The sequence below is a fragment of the Pezoporus occidentalis genome, unplaced genomic scaffold (assembly GCF_034315485.1).
Source record: "Pezoporus occidentalis ecotype Australia unplaced genomic scaffold, CSIRO_AGI_Poc_V1 ctg155, whole genome shotgun sequence".
Taxonomy (NCBI): domain Eukaryota; kingdom Metazoa; phylum Chordata; class Aves; order Psittaciformes; family Psittacidae; genus Pezoporus; species Pezoporus occidentalis.
In genome coordinates this window covers 1134473-1162297 of record NW_026913372.1, presented here as the reverse complement: position 1 = coordinate 1162297, position 27825 = coordinate 1134473, and the positions used below count along the sequence as shown (strand labels likewise).

Here is a 27825-nt window from a genome sequence, read left to right as displayed (position 1 = left end):
GGCTAAGAGGTGGGGTTCCCCACTCAGCCTGCTATGGTTTGGGGGAGGAAAGCCCCAGGGACAAGGGGAAGGAGAAGGAAGGGAGGAGAGTGAAGGAAGAGACCAGGGGGAAGGAGCTGAGGATGGGAGATGGCGCCCTGCAGCTCATTACACTGCCCCAGAGGACTCACCGTGGAGCTGAGGGGGGGCACCCCCCGATCCCGGGCAGCGATGGTGAGGTTATAGAAGGGGATGTTCTCACGGTCCAGCTCAGCATCCTTCCGCACCCGCAGCTCCCCTTCCACTGGGGAGATCACAAACTCCCCTGCCGGAGACAGAGGGGCCCTGCCTCAAGCCATGCTGCTGCAAGTGGCCCTTTTTTTTAAGGGAATGGCTTATTTTGGAGTCAGGGGACAGGCACCATGGCAGGTTTGGCACAACACCATACCCTGTTATTGCACATCTGGGAGGACTGTGGCAGCCAGGACTATCCTGGATGCACCCCCAGGTACCAGCAGGAGCAGGGGATGGGTTGAATAGCCAAGTAAGACATGCCTGTGCCTTGACTAAGCCTTTCTGAAGAAGCCAACAGGCCCCCAGGCACCTGCCCTTGCCATGAAATGGCCACAGCAGGGTGGGCTACATGGCATGGACTGCCCCAAGCCAAGGGGTTGTGTCCTGGTTGTTCTGGAAAGCTTTGCAGCTGGGTCAGGTGGGAGATGAGACTGGCCTCTGCCTTCCAGACACCTTGGGCTAAAGTCATCACCTGCTTACAGAGGGACAGCCCTATGTCCCCATGGCCAGGGATGCCCATGGCTATGCTGCCACCTCCTCTGGGGTGCTGGTGTGCATGGAGCTACAGCTTCGCCAGGGGTTACAAAGCAACTCAATGCTCAAACACCCTGCAAACCCCGCAGGAGTGAGGGGACAGGGCTGTGCACTTCCAGCTCAGTTTCTTTTTCTGCATTTTTGCCTTTTAAATTTTGTTTGCCTTTATTGTTCAGCAGATTTCCCCCTCCCTTGCACAAGCCCCGGCCAACCCCTGTCCGGCCACAAACAGGTTAAGTTTCCTGTTGCTCAAAATAGGATTTCCTGGTGTTGAAAGGCTGAATCTGCAGAAGCGCTGGGAGGGAGGATGGCTTTGCTGAAACACTTCCGCCCTCGCTCCCACAAGCCAGGTTCCTCCATGGGGCAGCCAGAGGAGTGGTGGTACCACATGTCCCCACTCACCGAGGGGGTCCCCGGCGATGATGCTGTACTCCACTTGCCCGCTGGGTCCCGAGTCACCGTCGTGGGCCAGGAAGGTCCAGACGCGTGGGCCGGGCTGCCCCTCCGTGACATCAAAGGGACCCTCGTAGGGCCGTGGGAAAGTGGGACAGTTGTCATTGATGTCATTGAGGTTCACCAGCACCTGCAGTCAGGGGGAGAGCATGGAGGGCACTGAGGGGAGAGCGATGGAAGAGACTGCTGGTCAGGAGCATGGGAAACCATGGACAGGTGACACTGCAAAATACTTCCTGTATTTCTGGCTTTGCTGGGTTCACCAAACACCCAACTCACAGTCCTCGAGAACAACTCAGATTCAGTTACTCCTCATTCCTGATTATGCCCTTCCTACAGTGACATTATGAAACTCCAGCTGCACACAGGTGGGGCCCTTTTCAACCACGATGGAGAAGTCAACACAAAAGCCAAATGTTCTCAATATCCGCATCCCAAAACCCAGACTGGATAGAGAAAAACCACAGACACAGATCTGATCACCAAAGCCATGAGTTCAGAGAGACCCAACCTCTGCAGCCAGCTGCACACTTGCTCACTCTCTTTCTTCCACCAAGGGCTTCATTCCTAGTGCTGAGTAAACTTCAAAAGATTTCCAGCTTGCATCCATATTCCAACACAAACCACCACCAACGCAGCTGGCATGTTTCCCTGCTTAGCATCCCTTCCTATGACACACTTAGTTGGCTATAAATCAATGCTACAGATCTCAGAAGGAGAAAGTATAAAAAATTTTAGGACAGAGTAGACCTGCTGGTGAAGCTGGGGATCCAATGAACTTGAGCCTTGCTTTTTAGCTGAGTCGCACTACATAGAAGATAATATATAGCTCTATATTATACTGCATTGCAAAGAGGGTTATCCATTTTGTTTCAGGGAACTTATACAGTGGAGAAATGCTGCCTGAGAGCGAGAGTATCCAGTGGCTAATAAAAGGCTGAGCTTTGGTGGTTACAAGAAAGATATTGGAAATTAAGAACTTTCTGACCTCCTGAGTTAAAGGATAGTTAAATCCTTCAGATGGGCATTTGTTACTGGCTAAATCTAATATTTACAGCAGAGTATATCTGAGTCTCTGCTGTTTCCTAGCAGTGGAACAAACAAACACTGGCATGCCTTATCAGGGTGATGGATTTCTCATCACTTGGGATCTTAAACAATCACCAAACCTCCTCCTAAAAGCTATGTTTTCATATGGTGCTGGCACAAACTCCCTGGGCTGTGTAGGGAGGGTGCTTCCTATCCCTTCCAGCTTCAGTACTTGTTGCTCAAGGGGTTTCCAAGTTCATGTCTTTTCTTGGGCCAAGAGCAGGGAAAGCTCTGCCTTTGCCTTCAGCACATCATCAGCTGCTGCTGCTCCTGTCGGCAGTTACACCCCAGGTCTCAAGGTTTCTACTGCAGTTTCCCTGGGCCAGGAACGTATCTCCAGCAGCATCAGATGCACAAATCTGAAGGCTTCCCATCTGCCCAGACTGGAGCACAGCGCTGCCTGACTTGTGGGGACTTTATCCATGGAAATCTGCCACACTGGCATCTCCCTTTAGAAGTGAGAAAAAGTGTTTCTCTTTTTTTTCCTTCACACACAAGAACTTATGATCTCCTTTCGAGAACCTATCTCCTTATTTGAGCTTAGCTTAATATCTGGGTGAGGTATAACGGTCCATAATAGAGAGCCAGATAGAAAATCTAACCTATCCCTTCCACCTGAAGACCCCCAAATCAATCTAGGCATGGACAACATTTGCCATACAACCCGTCACATTTTGGTTTTGGTCACAAAAACACAAAAAAAAACAACCCAACCAACCACGAAATCGGTTTATTCAATTCCTGCAAAACATGTGTTTTGCACCTGTTAGTCTGAGCTCCCCACACTTTGAGCACCATGGTCCAGAAAAAATGGAAGAGTTATAGTGAAAATCAACAAAAAAAAAAGGGCTAGAGGAACGAAAAAGGATTTTTAAAAGCAGATAAATAATCTGAGAAGCTAAAGACGAAACAGAACTTAATGCAATGGCAATGCTGTACTATCTACTGTCCATTCATGCAAGAAGGTCCGAGAAAACACAATGCAGCTTAAAAGCAGTTTGGGGAATTTCTCCTATTTGTGTGTTTGCAGGATGAAATAATTGGGCTAATTTACTCAGGAGCGTCCGTTGCCTGCATGCCTGCAACTCACCATGAGGGAGTGACAGCAGCTGGGCAAACTGGCTGCAGCTGGGAAAAACAACTGGTGACCACTGGGAAGGAAATGTGAAACTGCTCACATGAAGAGCTCCTCAACCCTGCCGAGGCTGTGGTGTTGCTATCCTGCTGGCAAGTCCTTACCGTGGCGGTCGATGTCAGCCGTCGTGAGATGATGGGGCACTGGTCAGTGGCAGTGACAATCAAGGTGTAGCGCCCATGGCTGATCTCATAGTCCAGCTCCTTCACTGTGCGAATCTGCCCCTGTAAGGCAAGGGGACAGCGGCCAGGAGTGAAGGGAGTGGGACAGGGATATGTCCAGGATGGGGCTGGCTACCTTACTGACCGTGGCACTGTCGATCTGGAAAGTGTCCAAGATGTTGCCTTCAGTGATGGTGTATGTAACTGTGCCATTGGGTCCTTCGTCCTGGTCCAGGGCCTGCACAGTGATGAGCGTGGCATTGAGCGTGGAGGGGCCTTCATCAAGGGTCACCTCATAGAGCTGCTGCTGGAAAGTGGGTGCGTTGTCATTCTCATCCAGCACGGTGACGTACACTGTTGTGGTAGCCTGTGGAATATGGGAACATCACATTAAGCACTGCAATACTTGGAGCTGGCTGGGAAGGCGGGATCTGTCAAGGTCAATGACCAACATGGGTTCAACCCTGCTAAGAGACACGAACAGGATGCAGGGCTCAAAATGAAATGTGCCATTGGTACAGGTACCTTTGGTACAGGGATAAACATACAGAGATTAGATCACACCCTTGCTCCCAAGCAAAGCATGTCTCTGTAGAATCTCTCTCCTTTTCACCCAGTTATTACCATTGCTGGTAACAACTGGGAGTAGCCCACGGCAGACGGAAAGCCAGAGGCTGAACCCTATCATGCCTCACTGCCTTTGGAGGAGGCATGATGAGTCCTCATTTTGACATTAGGGACACCTTGGTTGTTGTTACTGATTATGGCAACACGGTAAGAAGGAAAATACCCAGAAAGGTTGCTGCCATGGCTATGGGGAGGAACAAAAATGAACATTTTGGACAACCAGACTGACCTCTTGCAGGCCCTGTCATCTACCTGCTGACCACAGTTTCACTGCTGGTCAGCCTCAGCCTGTCCTGACCCTGTTCCAGCTGTATCTGGCCCTGCATAGGCAGTGAAGTCTGTCTTCTGGATGTGTCACTATGGCGGCACACCTGGGGACAGAGAGGTAACAAAAGCATGCCACCCTGCCTAAGGGCTCAGGTTAGATATGGGATCTCAGGATGACATACAATTTGGAGTGTCTGGACTTTGTGCCTACATGTTCTCCAGCAACACATTTCTTCCAGCTAGACAAGGGTTACGTTTTTGGCAAAAGCATCACAAATTTGTTTGCTGTAAAAGCCACAAAGCCACGCAGTAATTAGCTACTTTTCTATTTCATGGCATGCTCCAAATTCAGAGGAGGTTAGAAGCAAAGCTTCCTGTGGCTTGCAAACCTCCATGTGTCTCCAGGCTCCACTTTCCAGGGAACACTGTTTTGAAAAGAACTGGCCCTTAGCTGCAGATGGAGATTTTTTGGTGCCTTCTGAATTCGAAGCTCAGCTCTGTGTATCAGCCCACAGTGCTCCTTTGTTAATCAGTGCTGCTTTGCAATTTGAGGGCAGAGTAAAAGCCTCCCCCTGTGTAAGCAGGCTGCAGGAGGGGGATGCTTTGCTCCCCTTTTTACTGCAAAACTCTGTTCTCTTCCCCCTAACCTCTCTGAGTTACCCTTCCCTGTACCTGCCTTCCCGTCATCCCAGGAGGGTTTCTGCCCTCACAAACACAGAAAAACTCTAGTTACAAGCAAAGTGCACTTTAATGAAGTGAGCTGGAGACTGCCCCCAGGGGACCGGCTCCCACCGGGAAATGGATGGGGACCAGCACCCAGCCCCTCCTGGCTGAGCACCTACATGTGTCCGACACGGTGAGCATCCTTCTCAGCTACCTCCTGTGCACCCCGAAAACGCATGCAGGAGACGAGCTTGCTCTAAGCTACCCCCTCCGACTCTGTAATTAAAACCCCGGCAGACTCACCCGCTGCAACCCAAGCGGCTGGGACTGAAGTGTTCCCCCCCGCCGCTGGGCCCTGCAGCATCTCACCTCCTGGGGGTGCTCGCAGCTCTCCGCAGGGCTGCGCGCAGAGTCTCAATGAAATTTCCTGTGTGTGCCAGCCCTGCCGGCGCTGCGGGGCTGCTCAGAGCGGGCGGCTCCGCGGAGCCGAGCGATCCCCGGCCCCAGCCGCGATGGAGTCGGCAGCCCCCAGGCTCGGGCTGCTGCTCGTCGCCCTCTGCCTGCTCGCTTCCCACGGTAAGCTCCAGTTTGCTGCTTTCCTCGCCTCCCCGCCCAGCGAAACTTTCCTTGCCGCGCTCGCCTGGACAGGGCTGTGCCTCGGCACAAGGAGTTTCGGGCGTTTGGTGGGTTATTTGCTTTAGCAGCCTGTAACTGTGGGCTGGAAAGTGGGGGGGGAGGTCCAGCCAGCCTTTCACACGATAAGTTGTGTCGGGGGTTAGGGGCCACAGGGGAGCTGCTGCTTTAAAACTCTGGGACTGTTTTTTTCCCCCGCTTTCCTTTGCTTTGATCTAACATGTGTGGAAGGAAAGCAGCCATTCCCCTGTCCCCGCCAGCCGCCCGCTGGGGACTCCGAGCTGGCAGTGCCGCCCCCCTCCTGAGGGAGCTTGCCCCGGCACGGCGGTGCTCCCCGGGCGCGCCGCTGTGAAAGGGATGCTCCACGCCTGACTCTGCACCAGCCCTGGGGGACAGCGTTTCCGTAGCGGGGCTCCGGGGCTGGACAGTGGAACAGGGGCGGTGGCAGTTAAAACTGCAGTTCATCTGTGGACGAAGGAGCAGAGAATGAAGCTGGGAAGCACTGTGGTCTCACCCTGCCCTGCGCAAGCAGGGGATGAGCATCCTCTTGGGCTTGGCTTCTCCTTCTGCCCTGGGATGACAAAGTGATCACCTCCAGGATTTCTGTCAGCACATCCTCGGGAAGAAATGATACCCCCACTGCCCCTTCTCCTCTGGGACAGCAAGGCTAGTGTGGACTTGCTTTGCATCTCATTTGAGCATCTCTCAACATCCAGGAGCGATTTTCAGCATCAGTGTGGGGCTTTGGATTATTTCATTTATCCATGTAGGGTGCTGCGACTGAACATCAAGCCTTCTGCAAAGCACCCACCTCAGACTCTGATGTTCAACATGAGCTTGGTGCCAGAGTTACTGAGCTTTGTGCAACTCTGTGCCTACCAAAACTTTCTGAACCCCCAGCTAATTTTAGTAGGGCTTGATGGAGAAATAAGAGTCCTTGGAGGCATCCAGCTCCTATGTGGTTTGGGGACGCTGGCAGGTAGGTGGGTAGCACCTCTCCACCCAAAGGATGACAGCTGAGCCTGGCTTTCCAAAACCGCATTTCAGCATTGTGATCCCATCCCTGAGCCAAGCCGTGCTGGAAGAGGAGCAAGGTAGGACCCTCCAGTGAGTGCAAGTAGCTCCAGACTGCTCTCCCCGTAACCTGGATGATGCACCCAGGGTGCAGCTCTGCAGGAAAAAAGCCATTTGGCTCCTTCAGGTACAGGAGATGAGAGCCGTTCATACAGGTGTCTCAAGCATCTTCAGTAAGTCTTTTCTCCTTTTTCTTTCCTGCTCTAAGTACTTGTGCTGAGGTATGGATGCCCCTGCAGATCTCACCTGGCTGATAACTCCGAAACATAATGACACCTTGTGGCATTTTCATGTGAGGCTGTTAGGAAAGCTCCCACAGGGGGAATTAAAGCTGGGTTACTCACTTTGATGCTGAGCAGTCACTCTCAATCTGACAGCCCCTTCCACTGCTGTGGTTGAGCTCCCCCAGAGGCTGCAGCCCTCCAACCCAGATTTCCCTGGAGTGGAAAGAGGTGGCATAATGTGGAAATCACTTCTGTAAGTCACAGGAGTGTAAATCAACCACCTGCTTCTCAGAGCAGGGGACCAAAGTCAGGAGAAGAGGCCAGGAGAGGGTTTTGGTCACCAAACCCGGAATTTGGCATAAAATCCTGTTTTATTTAAGCTGTTGGCTGGCAGAGCAACACAGGTTCTTTGGCATTAGCACTTCTTTTGCACTTCATTTTCTCTGGAAGGAGAGTTTACAGGTTTCAAGCTAGGCAGTGATGCTGGCACTGGGCATGTACCAGAGCTGCACCAGGCTCCATGCTGCATCGATGCAATGCTGCAGCTAAGAGCCAAAGACACTGAGGTGCCAAGGAGGAAGGGGGGCACTTTTGGCACCCACTTGAGCCCTCCTCTGTCTTTACCAGATGGTGGCAAGACAACAGCTCTCTGCTTGGACTTTGATGGGTCCAGGCTCTCTCAGCTGGAGATGTGCAGTGACGGGCATCTGACTTTATTTTGGCATTTGCCAGCAGCACTGACTTCAAATGGAATGGTGCAACTAGGATGGGATGGAGCCAGACCTGGGGTCTGGGCATGGAAGAAATCCACAGCACCCCAGGGGAGATTAAGATCCATGAATTTTAGTGCAAAGATGCTGATGGAAGGTATTTCCTCTGGGTACCATCTGGCATCTAGCACAGCTTTAAAGCCTCTTTACATCTTGGGGATGGAGCAACCCCCCTGGCACTGCTATGGGGCAAACTGTTCCTTGCCAGCTCTCCTCTCCCAGCTGCTTTCTCCTCCGCTTGACGTCTTTTGGAAGCCTTCCCCTGCCTGGGAGAAGGAAGGGAAGTCGGTAATGCTGAAAGCTTCGCACACGTGGTTAACCTCTGCCCCGCCCCGTGGCAGGGCTCCGCTGCCAAAAGCGTGGGCTGTGGTGACTTTCTATCCGGACTGTTCCTATCAAGCCCCAGAGGTGGAGGCTGGATGGTTCAGTGAGGCATAGGTTTGCAGGCTGTGTGGGGATGCATGGGATGGCCCCGCTTTATTTGAGGGGGTGTGGGGAAAACAGAGACTCCTGCAGATACTTCTGCAAGGTGTTGGAAGTGTGGCTTCCTCCAATAGATCCCTGGCTTCCCTTCCTCTGGCTCCCTGGGGAACCCCGAAGTGAATGGGGCACTTCCCGTTGTGGCAGGTATTGAGAAACACATCTGAGGTGCCTTTTGTGCTCAGTGCACCGGCAAGGAGGTGGGGGACCCCCTCTGCTGTGTGCCAAAACACAGCCAGCCTAGTCAAGCATCCTGGCCCCAGAAGCATCCGAGGATGAGGAGCAGCTGGGGCTTGAAAACAGGCACAAACTAGGCAGTGTTGAGCTCAGGCCACACAAACCTCTGCCCCAGCACAGCCCTGGGGATATCCTGCTGCATGCACCACGGGGAGCAGGCTGAGGTGCCTGCAGGAAGCCAGTGTGATTAGCTGGAGCAATTTGGCAAATGTCACACTGTCCTCAGCTCCGGAGGCCTCCTCGGCACCCTATGCTGCAGACCAGGGGGGTCTGATGGGGCAGATGCCATCCTCACAGCACCCTCTCTCTGCAAAGCACCCTCAGGTAGGCTGCTGGGACTCTGAGCCTTCACAGCTGTCCTTATACCGTCACCCTAACACCCATAAATATCCACGAGAGGTGGAAGTCATGGGGGACGTTTTCAGTTTCATTCTCTCAAGCAGAGCCCTGTGCTGGGCGGTGACACGGTGACCCTGCCCTGAGGAGGATGCTCTCCTGGCAGCCCGGTGATGGGGAGCCTCTCACCCAGCTGGATGGCTTGCAAGGCGGGCACAGCACACCCTGCCTGTGATTGATGCCCGCTCAGTATAGCAAGTGAAAAACCTCAAAGCGAAACAGTGGCGGAGCTAATGGCACGACAGGATGTTACCAAAATAAAGAACATTTGCTTCATACCATCTTCTCTGTTGCAAACCAGCTCCAGGAACAGTGTTTTCCCAATACTTTAAAGAAAATGAACCCAGAATCTGCTTCTACTTCAGCTTTTGAAAGTGATGTTTGCATTTCTGCGAACACAAAGCAGTGGTGGGGCCAGAGCACCAAAGACGTGCCTGTCTTTGCTTTTTTCTCTTGCCTGATGAGCAGCTTCCCTTACCCACCAGTACCCTCCACCAGCATGCTGGGATGGGACCAGTAAGCCCCTGGCTGCTGTGTCTCTGCCAGGCCTCCTGCCTGTGTTTCACAGCCAGCAGCGGTCAGGGATTTCTTTCTGCAAGTTGTTTTCGTTTTCAAGCAGCTCCTCACAGTCAGCATTGGCCAGTTCCCCCTTCTCCTCCCGAGGGCTGAAAAACAAGCAGGGTGGGACCTGCTCCCTGCCTGATCTCGGGGCGGGGGATGAGCTCCTCTGCGCTGTTTTCTTTTGTATTTTCTCCCCCTCTTTTATTTTTCCTTAGCAGCTGGCTCAGCAGCATTTGTATTTCCTCATTCACGAGCTGTGCCCTGTTGCCTAGCTCCTCATCCTTTGCATGATTTGCAGAGGTTCTGGTGCCCCTTACCTGCTTCCCTGCCCCACACCTCTGCCAGCCCTGGGTGAACTTCTGCTGCTATTATAAGGCTGATGCTCAGGTACATCTAAAGCATGCCTCTCTCTCAGGGTGTATTTCTAGGGTGAAGTTTTGCTCCCAGCCCTGCTGGGATGTTGCTACAGAGCAAGCAAAGGGCTCACACTGTGCTTCCCACCTCCCTTGTCTTGGGATATGGGGGGCTCATGAGTTTTTTTGCCCTAAGGGCATAGGTGAATTTTTTTTCCCTCTGCCTGCAGGCTAGTGTTGATGCTGATTGCTCTCTGCAGCCCCTAGCCATCCCTCTGCCAACATAGGTGATGGGTTTGCAGCGCGTGTCTGGGGAAGGATCCCCATTGTGCTACGAACCGAGAGTAAACCCAGGACTGTAGGGTCTGACGCATCTGCTGTGCTTTCTTCCTGGCAGGAGGACCAGCAGCTTTTCTCATTACCACCCCATATTCACTGTGCATCTGCCCTGAGGGCCAGAATGTCACCCTGACCTGCCGGATCAGTGGTCCCCTTGCTGACCGCCATGACCTGCTCTACAAAACCTGGTACTTCAGCGGCAACGGTGACCAGAGCTGTTCTGAGAAGAAGCACATCCGCAACGTCACTGAGAAGGAGCTACACCATGACCTGGGCAGGCACCATGAGCTGCCAGGCAATGGCACCCAAAAATCCCCTGCTGGGGGGCAAGCCAGCCATCATGGGGTGGAGTTTGTCCCAGACCACCATGGTGCCTTTCACATTGTGGTGATGAACCTGACGCTGCAGGACAGTGGGAATTACTGCTGCTACGCTGTGGAGGCCAGGCGGGAGCACGGCAAACCCCACACCCTGCAGGTTGCTCACGGCTTTGTGGAGCTGCAGATCCAGCAAGGTGAGGAGGGCAAGGGGAGCCCCTGACAGCCATGCATTCATGCCGGGGTTTGTCAGGGTGAGGAGGCAGATAAGGGCTGTGGGGGATGCTAGGGTGCAGCATCAGGGCTGGGGAGGCAGGGCGAGCTGATGCTGAAAGCCAAAGCCATGTTGCAAGAGTCAAGGAGCAGCAGATGTTGAAGGTTTGAATTAGGGCCAGAGAGTGTTGGAACATTCAAAGGAAAAAAAAAAAAAGAAAAAATAAATCAAGAGGCTGGAACGCAATAAAATCCATGCTACATAGTTTCACTGATCTTCTTCAACCTCTTTCTGGAAGAGAGGAAAACAAACCTCAACATAAAAGGAGCTGGCTGGTCAGCCAAGCCTGAGTGAGGGCTGCAAGCGTTGCTTGGGATGCAGGGCTTGTGGGTAACCTCAGGGCAGCAGCCCAGTGAGGAGAGCTGCCCAGGAGGTGCGAGATGGAGGGGACAGCATCACCTGCTCTTGATTTGCAGTGTTAGGAGAGAGAGATTTTCTTCTAGATAAAAAAAAGAAACAAAACCCAGAGCCTGCATGGCCAGGGCCAGGCCCTGATGCCATCAGGACAAAGGGGTCTTGCAGCAGGAGTCTTGGTGTAAGCTTCCCAGGATTAAACTCTTGCTTTTGGGATGCTCTGGGCTGATTTTCTCACAGATGAGCAAAGGCAAGCACAGCTATCAGGAGCAATGTGGGACCTGAGCAAATCACTTGAGATTTAACGTGCTTTTCTCCTCCACAGGCAGAGGAGGGCTTCAAAACTGCACGTTTCATACTGCCACCAGCAAAGGTAAAGGGAAAAAAACACCTCTCCAATGCTCTGCTCACCCATGTGTTTCCCTAGGGATGCCTGCTTGCTACAAACACACCAGTGTCCAGATGCAACCTCACAGTTGGGTCTGGGAGAGTGATTTCTGAGTCTGTCCCCATGGGTGGATCTGACAGGCACATCCTGAGGCTGAGGAGAGCCTCTTCTGGCCCATCACCTGGACATGACTGCCCTGAAGCCTGTGGGGATCATTCACCCTAGAGTGATCACCTGATAAATCACCTGAGCCCTGCAAAACATGGTTGGGGATTTAGTGGCTGCTGCCATGAGCAGATGGGCAGGGACAAAAAGGTAAAGAGTTGCAGGAACCTCTTGCAACTCCCTGCCACCATCACAAGCCCATGCCCCCTCACCCTAAGCAGAGATGCTCCAGCAGGGGAAATCCAAATCTTGTTTGAGTGCACAGACAATGTCAAAATGCTGAAGATGCCTAGGCAGGTGATGCCTCAGAGGGTTGCTCTGTCTGCCCCTGTTTGCTGGGGTAAAGAATGGGCAGATATTGCTAAAATTGGTTTGCAGCACGGTTAAGGCCAGCCCAGCCATGGGAAACTGCCCCCTGCTCCCCATGGGTAGCAGTTTCTGCCTCAACCCCTCAGCACTGGGACACCCTGACCTGCCAGGCAAAAAAGAAAAGGGGAAACATCTACCCCCACTCCAGACCGCACACATGGAGCAAGAAGTTGCTTCCCCACATGGATGTGCAAGAGAAAGGCTTGAGTTGAATTTGCTCTTGATTTAGGCAGCCCTTGACTCTGCCATCCCACTTGGACCTTGATGGCCACAGACATGCCTGTAAGGCTGCCAGCCTTTCTGGGGAGCCTCTATGGGTAGTACTGCTTGGGTAGCAAGCCCTTTGATGCCTGAGTACTTTGAGGCAGCCTGATTTTGACAAGCTGGCCACGGGTTGAAATCAGCACTCTTTGAAATTGCTGGGAGCCTTTCTGCTGACTTCAAAGGGCTTTATCAGGGCTCCTGCTTCTCTCCTCATATCTAGAAGAACAAAGAGAGACCTTGGGATGTCCTCCAGCAATGGAGGATTTTGGTAAAGGTCCAAAACTGATGCCTCAGGGCTTATCTTCGGAACCAGCAATGCATCCGAACATGAATCCCGGCTAGGAATGGACCACCCATGTGTGTTAAAGCCTCATAGCACCAGGGGCAATGCCAGTCCTGCCCCATGCTTCTGGTATGGCTTGAGGAAACCACGGCAGTGTAAGGTGAATTCTCTCTATCACGCACTCCAGCTCTGCCCTCTTGTGTTGCAGACATCACAGCCGCTGCACTGGCAACAGGCGCCTGCATCGTGGGCATCCTCTGCCTGCCCCTCATCTTGCTCCTGATTTACAAGCAGAGACAAGCTGTCAGCAACAGACGTACGTACCCTCCCCTTGCCAGCTGCCTGCAAGGACACCCGTCTCATCTCCTGGGCTGTGTCAGCGTGGCCTTTATGGGATGGGATGTGTCCCACTGGGATCAGCTGGTTCAGCTGTCCATGAGCGCAGTTTAAGGTGGTCCAAAGAGAGGTCCCTGCCAGATGCCTCCTGCAAAGCTGTTCTTGGAAGGGCCAGCCATGTCTGCAGGCTGCTGGTGAGGAGTGTGGGATAGGAGGGGTAACTGTGATGCCTGCAAGGCACCCAGGGAGACTGCAAAGATGCTGCCAGGCCCCCTCCCTGCTAAGCCCTTTCTTCCCCATCCCCTGCAAGAGCTGGCTCATTTACTCACCTGTCCTTCCACCATACATCTGAAATAGAAGCTTTGCCTTCTAAGTGATTAAAAAAGCACTATTCATGCTTTTTCTCTCCTCCTTATTACAAAGACCCCTTACATGTCTAAGGCAATAGGACTGCAGCAAGCCAGCTCTCCCCACACTGACACAGCCCTAGAAAAACAGATGGTTCCAAGATGCTGCCAGCTCCTGCCCATGCTTGGCTCCCAGTGATTTCAGTAATTAAGCAGAAAGGGGCACCACCTTAACCAGCAGAGCCATTTCATCAGGCCTTGGGCAAGCCAGGGGCCCTGTGGGTTCTCTCACCAAGCTCAGTGGGCGGCTACGTGGCGTTGAGCAAACCCTTTGGAGAAGTGGGTTTTACAGCAGCAGTGGGTGTGATGCCGGCACAAGAACGGGAACTGTGCTTTCAACATCCATCTCAGGCTGAAAAGACTAGCCACATGCCTTCATGCACCCATTTTGCTGTGGCTGGGACGCAGCTTCCATCCTATGCTGCAAAGCATCACCGGGATGCTATTTAATCCAAGAAGGACAGCAAATTCCCAGGGACATTTGCTTCTGGGTGTCTTGGACTAGGTTAGCTACAGGTTATTTTTACCAGGTGCTTTCCACCAGCACAGTCTGGGCCAAATCTTGTGCATCTCGGCTCAGGATGCTTTCCATGCAGACATCCAGCACAGCTGAGTAACACAGCCTGCAGGATCTGCTGCGGCTGTGGCAAAAGGGGTGAGGGGATCAGTAACAGGGTGCTGCCTGGACAAACACAGGGGCAACCAAATGCTGGGGTGGCATTTTGCAGAGCCCTAGGAGGGTGTCACCGGCAGGTGGTGGGTGCATCCGGGCACGAGCAGGACCAGGCTGCAATACAGATGCTGCACTGCACTCACCTCACCCTGTGCATTGGCATAAGTACCTCCTTCCCCCTCCTTCACAGGCTGTGGTTTCAGGCCAGGAGGAGGCCAGGCTGGGGAGTGAACAAGGTGGGAGATTGCAGAAGGAGATTTGGGAGCAAAGAAGGGGCTGATGCTAAAAGAAGGGGGAAAGGGTGTGAAGGATGTAGAGAAAGGAGGAATTGGATATGGATAGGACCACCAGAAAGTTCTGCCAGTGGGTCTGGGTTTGACCCTGGATCCATGCTGCCAGCACTCACACCAACTGTTTTGTCTTTGGCAGGTGCTCACGAGCTTGTCAGGATGGAGAGGTGAGGAAACCCATGTGCTTCCAGCTCCCCTCAACCTCCTTGCACACCCCTCTGCCTGCAGCCTGGACCTTGCAAGGGTTTTGCCCTGTCCTCTCCTCCCCTTGAAGCTGGCATGTATCCTCAGCCCACTAGGACAAAGGGGATGCTGGCGGTACCTATACCTGGAATCCTGCCCTTTTCCAGGCAGCCACTGTTCCTCTTCACTTCCTTTGAATGGGAAGTGCCTCCTTTCTTTTTGCCTGTGCCAAGGGCACACATCTTCCCACGCTCCAGAACTTGAAACCAGGGTGCCTTTCAGCTAAGCTTCCCCCTCTGCACCAGGCTTCCTGCTTGCTCTCACCTGAGGTGCCACTGCCTCAACCTACTCCCTGCCCTGCCTGTTGTTCCAGGCGCTCAGCTTTATCCCCTGGGATAAAAAAGGCTCCTGAAATAAAGACGCAAATCCTCACCTCTCACATCCTCTCCTCTCCTCTCCTCCAGCAATGCCCAGGGCATTGAGAACCCTGTCTTTGAGGCGGTCCCCTCAGCCAGCATGGAGCCACGGCCTCGACCCCAGCTCTCCTACATGGCCAGCCGGCAGCCCTCCGAGTCTGGCCGGCACCTGCTCTCCGAGCCCGGCACCCCCCTGTCTCCCCCTGGCCCTGGGGACTGCTTCTTCCCATCGCTGGGTGAGTGACAGGCAATCCTGAGCCCCCATGGAGGCCATGGCAGGAGGGGTGGGAAGAAAAGGGGCAGCCAGGGAGATGAATGGGAAAGGGGGGGAATGTTAAATATTGGCTGCAAACTTTGCATCATGTGGGACATCAGGTCCCAGGAATTTGAAGATGGGAAGGACTCAAAAGTCTGTTTTCCATGCAAAAGCAGAGTTTCGCTGCTTGCTGAAACAGATCCCCACAGCTCTCAGCTGGACTAATACCCTAGTCTGTCCTTTTCCAGATCCTGTTCCTGACTCACCAAATTCCTTGAAAGAGTAAAGACCCCGGAGGAAACCACATCCCCCAGTCGCAGCTGGGAGAGGCCCAGCAGCCACTGCGCCATGCCCCCAGCTGGGACCCTGCGGAGGGCAGCATGGCCATGGGCAGCAAAGCCTTACACAGTGAAGCTGGGAGCAGGAGCCCAGACCTCACCTCCTGTCCTGGCTCTGCCCTGGGGCTGGAAGTGAACCTCTCTTGCCTGGATTTCAGTTTTTAACTACTTCTATGGAGAAGAGCATGGCTTTGTACTGCTCACGTTTTACAGACTAGCTGATAACTGGGGATGTGGGGAAGGAAGGATGACCTGCACCCACAAACCTCCACAAGGACTTAAATTATTGCCAGGGTTTAAGCTCTGCAATATGAACCTGATTCTGCATCTTTGAACATCCTCTCTGGGAGCGGATGGTAAAGTACTTTATCCACCATGAGATAAAACAAGGTCACTGGCCAACCTTGTACTACCTTTTTCTTTGCAAAACAGGAAGGGGAGAGGCTCTGTGCTGCTGATGGAACCCTCCTTCCCTACCACCCTTTTGAGATGGTTACGGACATGCAAGGCTGCAGCCTTTCCAGCTGGACACATGTAGGGAGAAGCCTTATTTCTGCTGCAATTTTATCCTCAGCTTGGGATCAGGGGAATTTATCTTTCTTTCATTATCAGTGCTGATTAAAAGAAAAAAAAAAAAGGATGTTTATGTTTTTGGTTTTTTTTTTTAAATGCTTGTAAATTAGAAAGTTTATTGGGAGGGTGTAGGAGGATGCTCCTGTGACATGGCTGAGAGCCCTTGCAGAGGCAGAGGCATAGGAGCATGCAGTGGGGAATGCTCTGGCTGGCTTCCCCTCATCCTCCTGGGGCCAGCGTGGCCAAAGCACACATTCCTGGGGCCACTGCTTTCAGACACGATGAAGAACCCTGCAATGCCACATGGGATGCGGGTGCACTTCCAGCATCCTCTGCCTGAACACAGCACCCTGGCATTGCCTATCCAAAAGAATCGGTGGGTCAGGCTCCAGCATGACTCAACCCCTGGCGAGGACATAAAACTTTGTGGTAGACACTGTTACTCGAAGGGTGTGTTTCTGTGTTTGTTTTGTTTTCTGTTGCTTCTGTTGTAAAGTTGGGGGGAAACTTCCACTAGACAAACATAAACATTAGTCACATCAAAACAGTGTCAGACCTGAGCAATAGGTGCACCAGGCAGCATGCCCGGGCAGAGCATCCCAGGCAGCACACTGGATTTTCATACTACGTGGCTGCAGGAAGCAGCATTTGCCTCTGCATGGGGAGGGGACACCCCGGCCTGCTGCAGGATTTGATTAATCCCGTGCTGGTTACAGCATGAGGAACTTCAAGAAGGTCTGGCCGCAGGCAGAGGAATAAAGAAGCCAGCACCAATGCCCCACCTTGCAGACATAACTTTCTGAGCACAGGACTTGTGCTTTACTGCCAGCCACAGCTCAGCCCCTTTCCTGGCTTTGCTGGGGAAGCTTGCCCAGTGCCTCTGGCTCTTCCCTCTCCCTGTCCAGCAGCTGCAGCTGGAAAGGCACACAGGGGATCTGCCTGCCTGTGCGCCCTAACTGCTTTGAAACCCTCTCCAAGACACAGAATCATCACAAAATCATAGACCCATTCAGGTTGCAAAGCACCTTTAAGATCAATTCCAAACATTAACCTATCACTGCCAAGTCCACCACTAAATCATATAAGCATAAGCTTATCTACACATCTTTTATATACCTGCAGGGACAGTGATTCCACCACTGCCCTGGGCAGCCTGTTCCAATGCTTGACAACCCTTTCAGTGAAGACATTGTTCCTAATATTCAATCTAAACCTCCCCTCGTGCAGCTTGAGGCTGTTGCCTCTTGTCCTATCACTTGTCACCTGGGAGAAGAGACTGACCCCCACCCCACTACAACCTCCTCTCAGGTAGCTGTAGAGAGTGATAAGGTCCCCTCCCAAGCCTCCTTTCCTCCAGACTAAACAACCCCAGTTCCCCCAGCTGCTCCCCAGAAGACTTGTGCTCCAGACCTTTCATCAGCTTTGTTGCCATTTTCTGGACCCACTCCAGCACCTCAGTGTCTTTCTTCTAGAGAAGGGCCCAAAACTGAACACAGTATTTGAGGTACGGCCTCACAGTGTCAGGTACAGGGGAACAATCACTTCCCTAGTCCATTTGCTAATGAATGCACTGTTTGATGACAGAAAAAAGCTTTGCTGGAAACAGAGTTCTCCCTGTGTTGCAGGGGTCGTGCTTTGGTATGTCCTATGCTGCAGGCAGCTGTGGTGGGCAGGCAGAGGTGAGATGAGCAGCCATGTTCTCTGCCAAGAGGCATCGATGCAGCAGATCAGGGCACTAAGTGGCATCAGGGACCGTTTCCTACCTGGTCATCTTGTCAGAAGGAAAACTAGACTTTTACGGGAGAGAGGCAATGGCCTTGCAGGTATTCAGCAGGAGCCTTGGCACACTGGGTCCTGGCACTCCACCTTGGCCCCAACAATGGTGGAGAAGATGGCATGGTGCTGCACCTTTGAGGAGGATGCTCATGGTTAAGGTGACCCAGCAAGATGCCCTTAAGGACCTTGATGGGTACCCCAGCTCTTGTGAGTGCCTGGCTTGGGAACACACACTGAGCTAGTGCTGTGCTGCTGGCTGTTTTCCACTGCATCAGCACCTGGGACTTTGCTCATGAGGAGAGTGAGGAGCCGCAGTGCTTCACCTGAACTCTTGTTTTGGAGTGGGTTGACAGGAACAGAAACTGCAGAGGCTGAAGCAGCCCTGGATCAGGGTGGCTGTGAGATAGGCATCTGAGCAGCTTTACGGATCCACCCTGACTCAGGGCACTACCAGTGCTTGGGGTCTGTGGATATCAGGAGGAGTTCAGCTCCAGCACATGTGGTTGATGCAGCTCCCTTGGCCAGGCATCTTTCTGCTGCCAGAAGCATCCTGAAGACTCTGGAGCAGGGCCAGCCCTTGGGGAGGTGCAGCTGCAGGTTTGCACCAGTGTCAAACAGAGCTTGAGTGACTCCTGCAATTTCCATGTAATGACACCAGGACCTTCCGTTGCAGCTCACCAGCTTGTGAAGGATTTCTTTCCTGCAGTGCTTGTTGGGGTAAATGCTTTCCTTTTATCATCAGCATTTTTAGCCTTTCTCCCCTGCATTTCTAGACTGGCCAAGAGGATGGCCAGTCTTCCATGCACCCTTGCTGTCCTGGATATCAGAGATCAGCCCAGGACTTCCAAGTGCTCTTCCAGCTCTGTCTCCTCTGCCTCTCCCATACTCAGAAGGCCGTGAAGTACACGTATAAATTATAGACAATAATCTCCTTTTGTGCATCATTGCATCAGCCCAGACTTGTGAAACCGAAGTAGACGACAAACTCCTGACAGACATAATTTCATGATCCAGGCATGAGGCCAGCAGTCCCCAAGTGACGTGCAGGACAGCCTTTCACAAGACCTAAGTATCCTCAAGCTCTGAAATAGGCCGAAACTTCTTTCCACTCAGGAATCAGGTCACTGGACACTTTGTTTTGCTTCAGCGTGGCAGGATTTTTATTGTTGCTGCTGGCATAACTTTCACCGGTGATATGGTGGTCATGCAGCAGAAACCCTGAGGACAAGCGAGGCTGCTGGGACACTGCTTTGCACCAGTGTGAATTGATAAGCTGTGTCACTTGACCTCTCTGGCACCAGGAAGGGAAGAGGGCATTGCCATAGCAATGGGATTTGCCAGTTTAGCACACGGCATTCCTCACAACAGGAGCATCACCAATGTTCCTATGGTGCTGGGGCGATGGGGACAAGGAGGAGCTAGCAGTTATCGGGTGCTGCAGTTACACAAAGCTGCCTTCCCTCATTCTGGGGGAAGAGACTGACTAGATTTAAGCCACAGTGGCAGCCTGGCTTAAGAAAAAGATGGCGATGCGCAAGAAAGTGTGTGAACTACCTGGGAGGGAGCAGTCGAGAGTGCAAAGCCTAAAGTGAGAATTGCAAGCCCCAGTTCACACTGCTGTTTGCAACCAGTTTCCTCAAAATATACAGCAGGGCTTTGCAGCAAGAGCTCTGCTGGGAGATCAGAGAGATTGCAAGAGATAGCAGGTAGGGGCTGGGGAGAGGAAGGATGGCAGGGTGTCATGCAGGGTGTCACGCCTCCCCATCTCACAATTTGGGCTTGCCTTCTACACACAGTTGCTTGCTCACATCCCCGCAGAGCTGTGGGGTTAGGAGGTACTCAGGGCTGGAAAATGCCCCAAATATTATTTGCCCATTTGACCCTCCCAGGCCAGAGTCCTCTTTAGAGGCCCAAATAATGAAACTTGTTACCTGTGGAGCAGGGAATGCGTGAGTGAGAAAAGCCAGGCTGCAGCAAACTGAGTTTCCGGGCACTACTGCAGGCTGGTAACCACAAAGCAAGGTGGCCACATCCCCAGAACAAAGTATGATGGACAGGATGTCATATCGGGCCCCATATGCAAGCTCAAATCCTGCTCACCATAGGCAGGGCACTCCAGGTGGCAGCAACATGACCAACAAGCTGCCCAAGCCTCACAACAGCAGTAATTACTGGAGCTCTTCTCATTTGCCGGCACTAGAGCAGACACACGGTGAGCTGGTTCAGATGCTGATCCAGTGACCCCCTGCCCTGAGATGGGTGAGCAACATCCAGAGACCTTTCAGACTCTGAGTGTGAGAAACTGGTGGGCAGGACAAATCCTGCAGCCGCCAGCACACTTGCCCATTAGGATGCTCATGATAATTATGGCATTTACAGATGGGAGACAGCAGCTCCCCAAGCGACTGGAAGAGATGGTCCTGCAGGACCAGGTGCTAAAGAAGGCTCTGAACCAAACCTATACTCAGCAGATTTGGACCCTAAGTCACAACCCAAATGGCCAGATCACCAAAACACCGCACCCTGTGCCTGTTCCACCTTTCCACACTCAGTATCTAAGCTCACTGTCCAGAGTGCTGCCCAGCTCCATCCCCTTGGAAAGCACATTTTGGTGGCTCACCGACAGGGAGGGGTTGCCCTCATCCTCAACAGTGACCACCAGGCTGTAGAAGCTCTGCCGCTCACGGTCTGGTGGGGAGGGCCGGGTGGCAATCTCGCCGGTGACACGGTCCATGCGGAAAGTCAGGTCCTCATTCCCACGGGTGATGTAGTAGGAGAGGACACTGTTGAGGCCAATGTCCCGATCGGTGGCACGTACCTGGGCCACTGCTGTGCCACCACCAACATTCTGCAGGGTGAAATGGCAGGGTGAGTGTCAGAGATACACGACATAGATCACACACACCTCATAACATAGAAAATACACAAATAATAACGTAATTCTAATATAAAGAGAGTTTTTCCCAGGCATTGCTGTGCTTGAGGTTCCAAACTTGCTGTCCCAACACCCAGCAGCCAAACAGAAGGCTGCTTTCCTTCACAAGTTCCTGGATGCTATTTTTTTGGTGCTTATTGCAAACGATGTTTCATTCAGCCCTCTTCCTGTAATTTATATATGGCTTGTACTAGAAATGTTTTTGTTTGTTTTCCAGGTTAGTTCTTTCTCCAGTTGTTGTGGGTTTTGACTGTATTACATTTAAGATGAAATAACTCTCGTGATTGTATGACTATAACAGTGGGCAAGGCACTGGAAGAGGTTGTCCAGAGAAGCTGTGACTGCCCCCTCCCTGGAAGTGGTCAAGGCTAGGTTGGAGGGGGCTTTGAGCAACCTGGTCTAGTGGAAGGTGTCCCTGACCATGACAGGAGGGCTGGAACTAGATGAGTTTTAAGGTCCCTTCCAACCTAAACCAGTCTGATTCTGTAATAGATGCAAAAACTTAACTTCATGCAAAAACTTAACAAGGCTACTTGCACTGCCACTGCTAGCTCAGCTGAGAATCAGCTACAGGCTTAGTAATGGAAGGCTCTGCCCTTTGCTTGAGTGCTCACATAGTTTTTTGGCTTGAAATTCTGAAATTAAATGCATTTTCTACATTAAATTTTAAAAAGAAATGGAATAAAACTAACAGGTGATATTTGCTGTTAAGTCACCAAAGCCAGCTACAGCTACACATCAACATTGTACCTATTTTTCCTTATGTTACAGCATCTCCCATTTATTGCAAAGACTCAGTTTGATTCCCTGCTGCAGAAAGCTAAGTGCATTAGGTCCTATGTAGGCTGGCACAGCCTGAAAGAGTGTAGAAACCAGTGTGTGTGCAAAGGTGAAGGCTGTGTAATGGACTCAGAGCTCAGCTAATTATTTTTGGATGGCTCCATTACAGGGGAAATCAAAACAGAAATTCTGTTCTTCAACCAGCTCTGAACATGTATTAAATAGATAAGAAAATCCTAACAGGGCAATAACATTAATGCAAAGCTATTAATCATGAGCAGCAGTTCCTCACAGCTAAGTGTCACCGGCTATTACTCATATTTCATTTTTCGTCATCAAATTGAGAATCCCCCGTCCAAGAATTAAACTGACAGGAAATAAGTTGTCTTTTCTCACGCCTGATTGTGTTTTATTGCTTAATTATCCAGCTCTTGCCGAGCTGCTTCCTGAAAGCAATTACTATTCTCTGCTGCGCCACCTCCTGTGTCACTAGGTGGCATTTCCATTGGTGTGTAGCCACTTCTCCCTCCTGCTGGTCCCTGCATCCTCATGGGCTTCAGCTGACTGCAGAGCTCTCTCCTATCCCCAAACTACGATGCCATCACAGGGGAGGGCTTGCAAGGGGCCACCAACCCTTAAATCATCCAAGGTGAGGTCTTACCACAGGGCAGGTGGGGACGATGCAGCTGGGAGGATGGAAGGAGAGAAGCAGAGCTGGGTACTCACCTCACTCACGCTCACATTGTAGCCGAAGGGGCTGTCAATGATAGGGGGGTTGTCATTGACATCAAGGATGTTCACTCGCAGAGTGTGCTCCTTCCTCCGGGGAGGCACACCGCCATCCGAAGCTTGGATCTGCAGTTGGGGATAGATTTTCAAGAAAAATACTATTTGTAAGATCACAGCCCCAAGAAAACAGCCTCAGTGCTCAAAAACCAGAAGAAGCCAAAGGAGGCAAGCAGGGTAGTTTGGTGCTTACTCGTAAGGTGTAGTGATCCAGCAGCTCCCGGTCCAGTGGCCGTGCCACAAACACCTCTCCATAGGTACTGTTGGTGGTACGGATCTCAAAAGCTCGGCCAATGTTCCCTGAAGCCAGTGAGAAAGTCACCTGGAAAATAGGGAATGTTGTAAGGAGGAAGAAGAGAAAGAGACCCTACAATAATAAACCCAGCATCCCCTAGGGAAGTCTCTAAGCATTTTTGAAGGTCCAACATGTTGGGGTCCACAGGTATGGTGGCTGACTGCAGCCACCCCAAAGCAAACACCCATCTGCCAACCCTGATTTCATTCACAGCTCTTCTATGATGCTAGCAACTTTTGGTATTAAGGGTGACAGGGCCTCATTAACTTCTGTCTGTATGGTAAAGAAAACAACAAATGTCAGAGAGCTTCCTGTTCAGCCTGCCAAGGGAGGGCCTCACTGCCATTACCCATGGCAGGAGACGCCACAGCTGGTTTTCCAATTGCCAGACTCATTTTGACACGTGTCCCACAGAGACCTTTACCCCAGACAGCCCAAGGAGGATGTTTTTCCTCTCCTGCTGCATGCCTCTATTGGGGAGTGCTGGTACCCACTTCACAAACAAAACTCTTGGCATCAATGTCCAGTTTGCTCTTGCAGGGAAGCAGAGGAGGGGAAGGAATTGGGAAGATGCTGATGGAGGCATTTTGCGTCAGTGAAACACTATCACAGCATTACAGGAAGCTCCAGCCTGCTGTGCCAGGCTCCCTACCTGCCCGTTGCTGCCTGCATCTGGGTCACGGGCGAGGACCAGAGCCACACGCTTGCCAACAGCACTGTCCTCTGCCACGCTCACAGACGAGTCGGAGGTGATGTCGAACTGGGGGCTGTTATCATTCTCGTCCAGGACCGTGATGGTCACCTATGGACATGGCACAGGTCTCAGGCAGGGCCAGGGCAGAAGCTGGCCCCCTGCCCACCTGGCATCAAAAGTCAAACTGACAACTCCAGCAAACTCTCGACCCATTGTACCCCTCCAAGGTGCCAACAGTGTCAGTGTTGTCCATCCCATGTGGGAATGGGTGCGCAGGTATTTGAGCCCAGGAGGTGAAGCTACATCCCTGTCTACAGAGAAGAAGAAGGGGGAGATGGAGGGATGCTTAGAGGCTGGAGAAAGTGCAACGGTGCTGCAGCTTTCAGTGGTGGATTTTTCTATGGAGCATCCTCTGTTTTTTTATCCTCCAAACAGCTGGGCAGAGCAACTCACACTGCTTCAGGGTGAACCTTTCCTGCTAAGGTTTTCACAAGCAGCAATTTCATCTGTGCTTACAGCCCAAATGTTGGGTAGTGTTTCCTTTAAAGCTAAAGGGGCACAAAGAAGACAGAACTGCAGGTATTTAACTAAGCCAGAGTGAGAGGGGCATAGAGAAGACCTGAGCTTCCTCCTGGGAAGAGGCATATGAGTAACAGACTGGTCGGGAGACGCTCAGAGAGGCACCCCAGCTGCAGGTGATGCGGGACCAGGCTACCTTGGCCACAATTAGCCAGAGGAAATGCTCTCATCACATTTGTAATCCAAGAGCTGCAACACGACACAGAAATGGGAGAGGAAGAGTCTTTCTGTTCCCGGGGCTCTATTTATGAGTGCCCCAAGCCCCAGGTGTGTTCAGGCTGAATGAAACAACATCCCAGAGGAAGCTTGGGAGTGAGTTGTATGCTTAGGGGTGATTCGGTTATTGTTGCCACTGAATTAAAAGCAGAGAGCCAGGAGCAGGGAGAGTCCATTCAGCTGCTGTGATGGATCCGGCAGCTGCTGTCCCAGATGCCAGATCAGGGTGTTGGGATTTCTGCTCGCCAGCAGCAGGGTCGCTCACAGGCTCTGCACCATATCCTGGGGGGTGTCACAGAGGCTGGTGCTGGGATGGGAGAACTCCACCATGGTCCCTCCCCACAGCTCAATATGGAGTTTGGGATGGATCCTGGCCCCCACGATGATGCCAGTGTGACGGATATGCTTACCTTCTGTTGGAAGACAGCAGAAGAGGAAACAGAAAACAGAGAACCAAGAGTTAGTGAGGAGGTGCAGGTATATGCAAGGAGCAGTCCTGCATCCTGTTGTAGTAATGTTGCGGTTCACAGGTACCCGCTGCAGTGATTCAGAGGCTCCTCTGTTGGTGCATCCCTTTGTTTTTAATAGATAAACTTCTTGGCAGTGCACCCCACATGCCTCCTGCCCCAGCAGAGAAATGCAAATCACCCCCCATACTCGGCTGCCTTTGAAACTGCCAAATATAGCCCTCTTAAATATTAACCACAGTGAAGTATTTCAAGGCACCCAAATTTACCTCTCTTAAAACTGTTTTAGCTTGGTGAGTGACCTGCAAACTCTACAGTTTGGGATGGTCTTTTTTCTTTTTGTTCTGAGAAATTCCAGCCTATGACATGCAGAAGCTAAATGCAGGGTTTCCCAAATCAGGGTTTCCAGCTGGAGCAGAAAGACTAGCTAGGACATGCTGTCCCATGCCAGAGAAAGAGGGAGGTAACTTCAGGTTACCAGAGGATGGTGGGGAAGTGGGTAGAATCTACTCACCACTGTAGAGTCAATCTTTGGTCCTCCATCATCAGCCACCACCGTCAACGTGTAGAAATCCCCTTTCTCTCGATCCACCTGGCCTTTGACCGTGATCACACCCTGCCAAGGATGAACAGCAATTGTGTCAGCCACCAACACTGAAGTTCATGGTGGACAACCAAGCCAGAAGGGCCCATGCTGTAGATACTTACAGTGATCCCATTGATTTTGAAGAGGGAGAGTGCCTGGGCATTAGTGTTGGGGTCAAACTTGTAGGTGATCTGGTTGAGGTTGTCAATGGAGCGGGCCTGGACCCGTAGCACCTCAGAGCCTAAGGGGATGTTCTCCATGATCACGGCCTCATAGCTACTGTTAGAGAACTGCACAGCCTCATCCAGCTCGTTCAGCAGGCTGACATATACGCTGCAGAAGCCCTGATTGTAGGGGGGTGCTTGGTCCGTGGCAGAGACATTCATCAGGTAGCTGGTTTTGGTCTCATAGTCCAGGTACTCAATCGTTGTGATGAGGCCAGTGCTCTCATCAATCTCAAACTTCCCTTCTGCTCCTGACAGGATTCTGTAGTTCACCAGACCGCCGTTCCCTGCAACAGAGCAGCAACCATGGTGCCAGCTGGATCAAGCATCCTGAAGAGGTTACACCACCAATGCCGACCCCAACCATGGAGTAGATCCCATCCCACATGGGGATTTCAACCCAGCCAAGCCAGGATCTGCGTAATGGTTGATTTCACCACTTCCCCACCAACTGGGGTATTTCTCACCTCCAGCTTCCTACCTGTGTCTCGGTCGGTGGCCCGGACCACTGCCACCGAAGTCCCTATCCCTGCTGTTTCCCGCAGCCCCAGGCGGTTGTACTGCCGCTGGGTGAACACCGGCACTTCATCATTGACATCTTCCACATAGACGATCACCTGTGAAACACCCCAGAGAAACCATGGATGAGCCAGGAAGGTTTGTGAACCCTTGCCAACACACGGCACGCATCTGCTGCACAGGAGGAATGTTATTTCTAGTACAAACATCATGTAATGGAGGGTGAACATGGAGTTTAACATCACAGATTTAAGCAAGCCCCATGGTTAGAGTGATTAAGGATTTCCCTGGCCAGAGGGAGATACAGTGTGTATATTAATTTCAGCGTGCTTTGGGATCTCCTGCTCATAACCCTGCAGTCAGAGACCCTGCAACGTGGAAATGATGGTAACTTGGTGGGAAATTTTGCTCAAAGTTCAGCAGGTCGAGCTGCTGTTTCCCCAGGGAGCACCCTTTCTCCTCCTGGTTTTCTACTTGCTGCTGGTGCTGTGGGCATGTCACGCTTGGCCAGAGCCCACCCCACCAGTAGGTCTAAAAATAGATGCAACAAGAGGGCCGGGTTTGTGGGAACCGTGGGAAGCTGGTGTGTCACTGCTAAAGATTATTGCCACTGGGTCCTGTCTTATTTAAATAGATGCCTAGCCAGGAGACAGTTTTCAACAGGCTGAGGCTCAGCTCTTCCTCCTGGCAGCAGAGTCACATCTTGCTGGGCAAGCATGACTCCCTCCGACAGTGGCTGCCACACCACTTAGCAGTGTTACTGCAATGAAATGTCACAGGAAAGAAGAAAAATAAACAACAAACCAAACAAAAAAAGATCCCACCAGCTTTTCTTCTCCACCCACAGGCAACCCCCGGAGACTTTGCATCACCATTTCCATACCAGATTTCTCCAACTTCCTGCATGCCTTCAAGGGCTGGAAAGGACTGCCCTCTGATGGAGCATCCTGAATATTCTGCATTAACTCCTCCGCAGCCCTGCCCTGCTGCCCACCTCTTGGTGGTTGCGAGCTCCTTACCCGCACGGAGCTCCTCATAGGTCCCTGCTCTGTGTTGTAGGCCTCCACCTCCAGGACGTGAGAGGAGTTCTGCTCCCTGTCAAGGTGCCGCACGCCTCGCATCACCAACCCCGTGCTAGGGTTGATGCGGAAGTTGTTGTGCTCGTTTCCTGGCAGGGGGAAGAAATGAGATGGATGCTGCTCACCACCACTGCATCAGTCCTGGTGACATACTGAGGAAGCTATTTTGGAGGAATGTGACCAAGCAAAACCCAAGTCTCATCACCTCCAGCTACATCAGGCTCAGCTACATCAGGGTTTGGCCCTGGGCAAGCCAGAAGCTATGGCATCTAAGTGTCCATCCATGACAAATCATCCCCCAGAAATTAACCCCAATGTTAACATGTTGTTCAAGGGTGAAGAGGATGTTTCTGTGGACTGAAAAGTACAAAAGGGTAGAGAGTGCAACCTCTTGAGGCTGTGTGCGCAGCTGGCCAGAATTTGGTGCAAACTCACCAATGCATGAAGAGGCATCTGGACTTACCCCTGACAATCCTGTACCACACTCTCCCATTAATGCCTTCATCCGCATCTGTGGCTTTCACCTTTATGAGAAAAGAAAAGCACTGAAGGAGAAGTGCATAGATTTCCAGACCATGACAAGTCCTCCCATGCTGCTGAGGCTGGACATCCTGCTCCTCCACCTGAGCCAGGAGCTTACCAGCTGCAAAGCAAAATAAGTTACCCTCCCCTTGTCACCAGACAGCAGGAATAATGGGCCTGGGAGCCCTCAGCTCCCAGGTTGACAGGCTCGG

At 52.0% G+C, this 27825-nt stretch overlaps 2 protein-coding genes across 13 annotated transcripts in view; one reads left to right on the top strand and one right to left on the bottom strand.

The window, feature by feature from the left end:
* Positions 1-27825, bottom strand: part of CDH23 (cadherin related 23) — a 208303-nt gene that overhangs the window by 14508 nt on the left and 165970 nt on the right. For 8 of the 12 annotated variants that reach the window (XR_009963409.1, XR_009963411.1, XR_009963410.1 and 5 more), the window contains exons 28-40: positions 27555-27615; positions 27032-27180; positions 25975-26110; positions 25392-25780; positions 25198-25299; positions 23380-23529; positions 22626-22754; positions 22373-22501; positions 20552-20779; positions 3791-4012; positions 3589-3708; positions 1210-1390; positions 171-304 (exon numbers count right to left, since the gene is read on the bottom strand). Coding sequence is in view for 9 of the 12 variants with exons in the window: in XM_062611650.1 (XP_062467634.1) it covers positions 171-304; positions 1210-1390; positions 3589-3708; positions 3791-4012; positions 20552-20779; positions 22373-22501; positions 22626-22754; positions 23380-23529; positions 25198-25299; positions 25392-25780; positions 25975-26110; positions 27032-27180; positions 27555-27615 (2130 nt within the window). In the remaining 3 variants the exon portion in view is untranslated. Of the gene's footprint in view, positions 1-170; positions 305-1209; positions 1391-3588; positions 3709-3790; positions 4013-7850; positions 8166-15984; positions 16561-20551; positions 20780-22372; positions 22502-22625; positions 22755-23379; positions 23530-24626; positions 24630-25197; positions 25300-25391; positions 25781-25974; positions 26111-27031; positions 27181-27554; positions 27616-27825 lie in introns of those variants that run through there. The other 4 variants (XM_062611658.1, XM_062611652.1, XM_062611651.1 and 1 more) reach the window with 4 other exon arrangements.
* On the top strand, positions 5602-15859 carry VSIR (V-set immunoregulatory receptor). The gene is made up of 7 exons (XM_062611661.1): positions 5602-5778; positions 10328-10783; positions 11540-11587; positions 12892-12999; positions 14529-14556; positions 15037-15224; positions 15493-15859. The coding sequence occupies exons 1-7, from the start codon at positions 5715-5717 to the stop codon at positions 15528-15530; spliced, it is 930 nt and encodes a 309-aa protein (XP_062467645.1). The 5' UTR covers positions 5602-5714; the 3' UTR covers positions 15531-15859.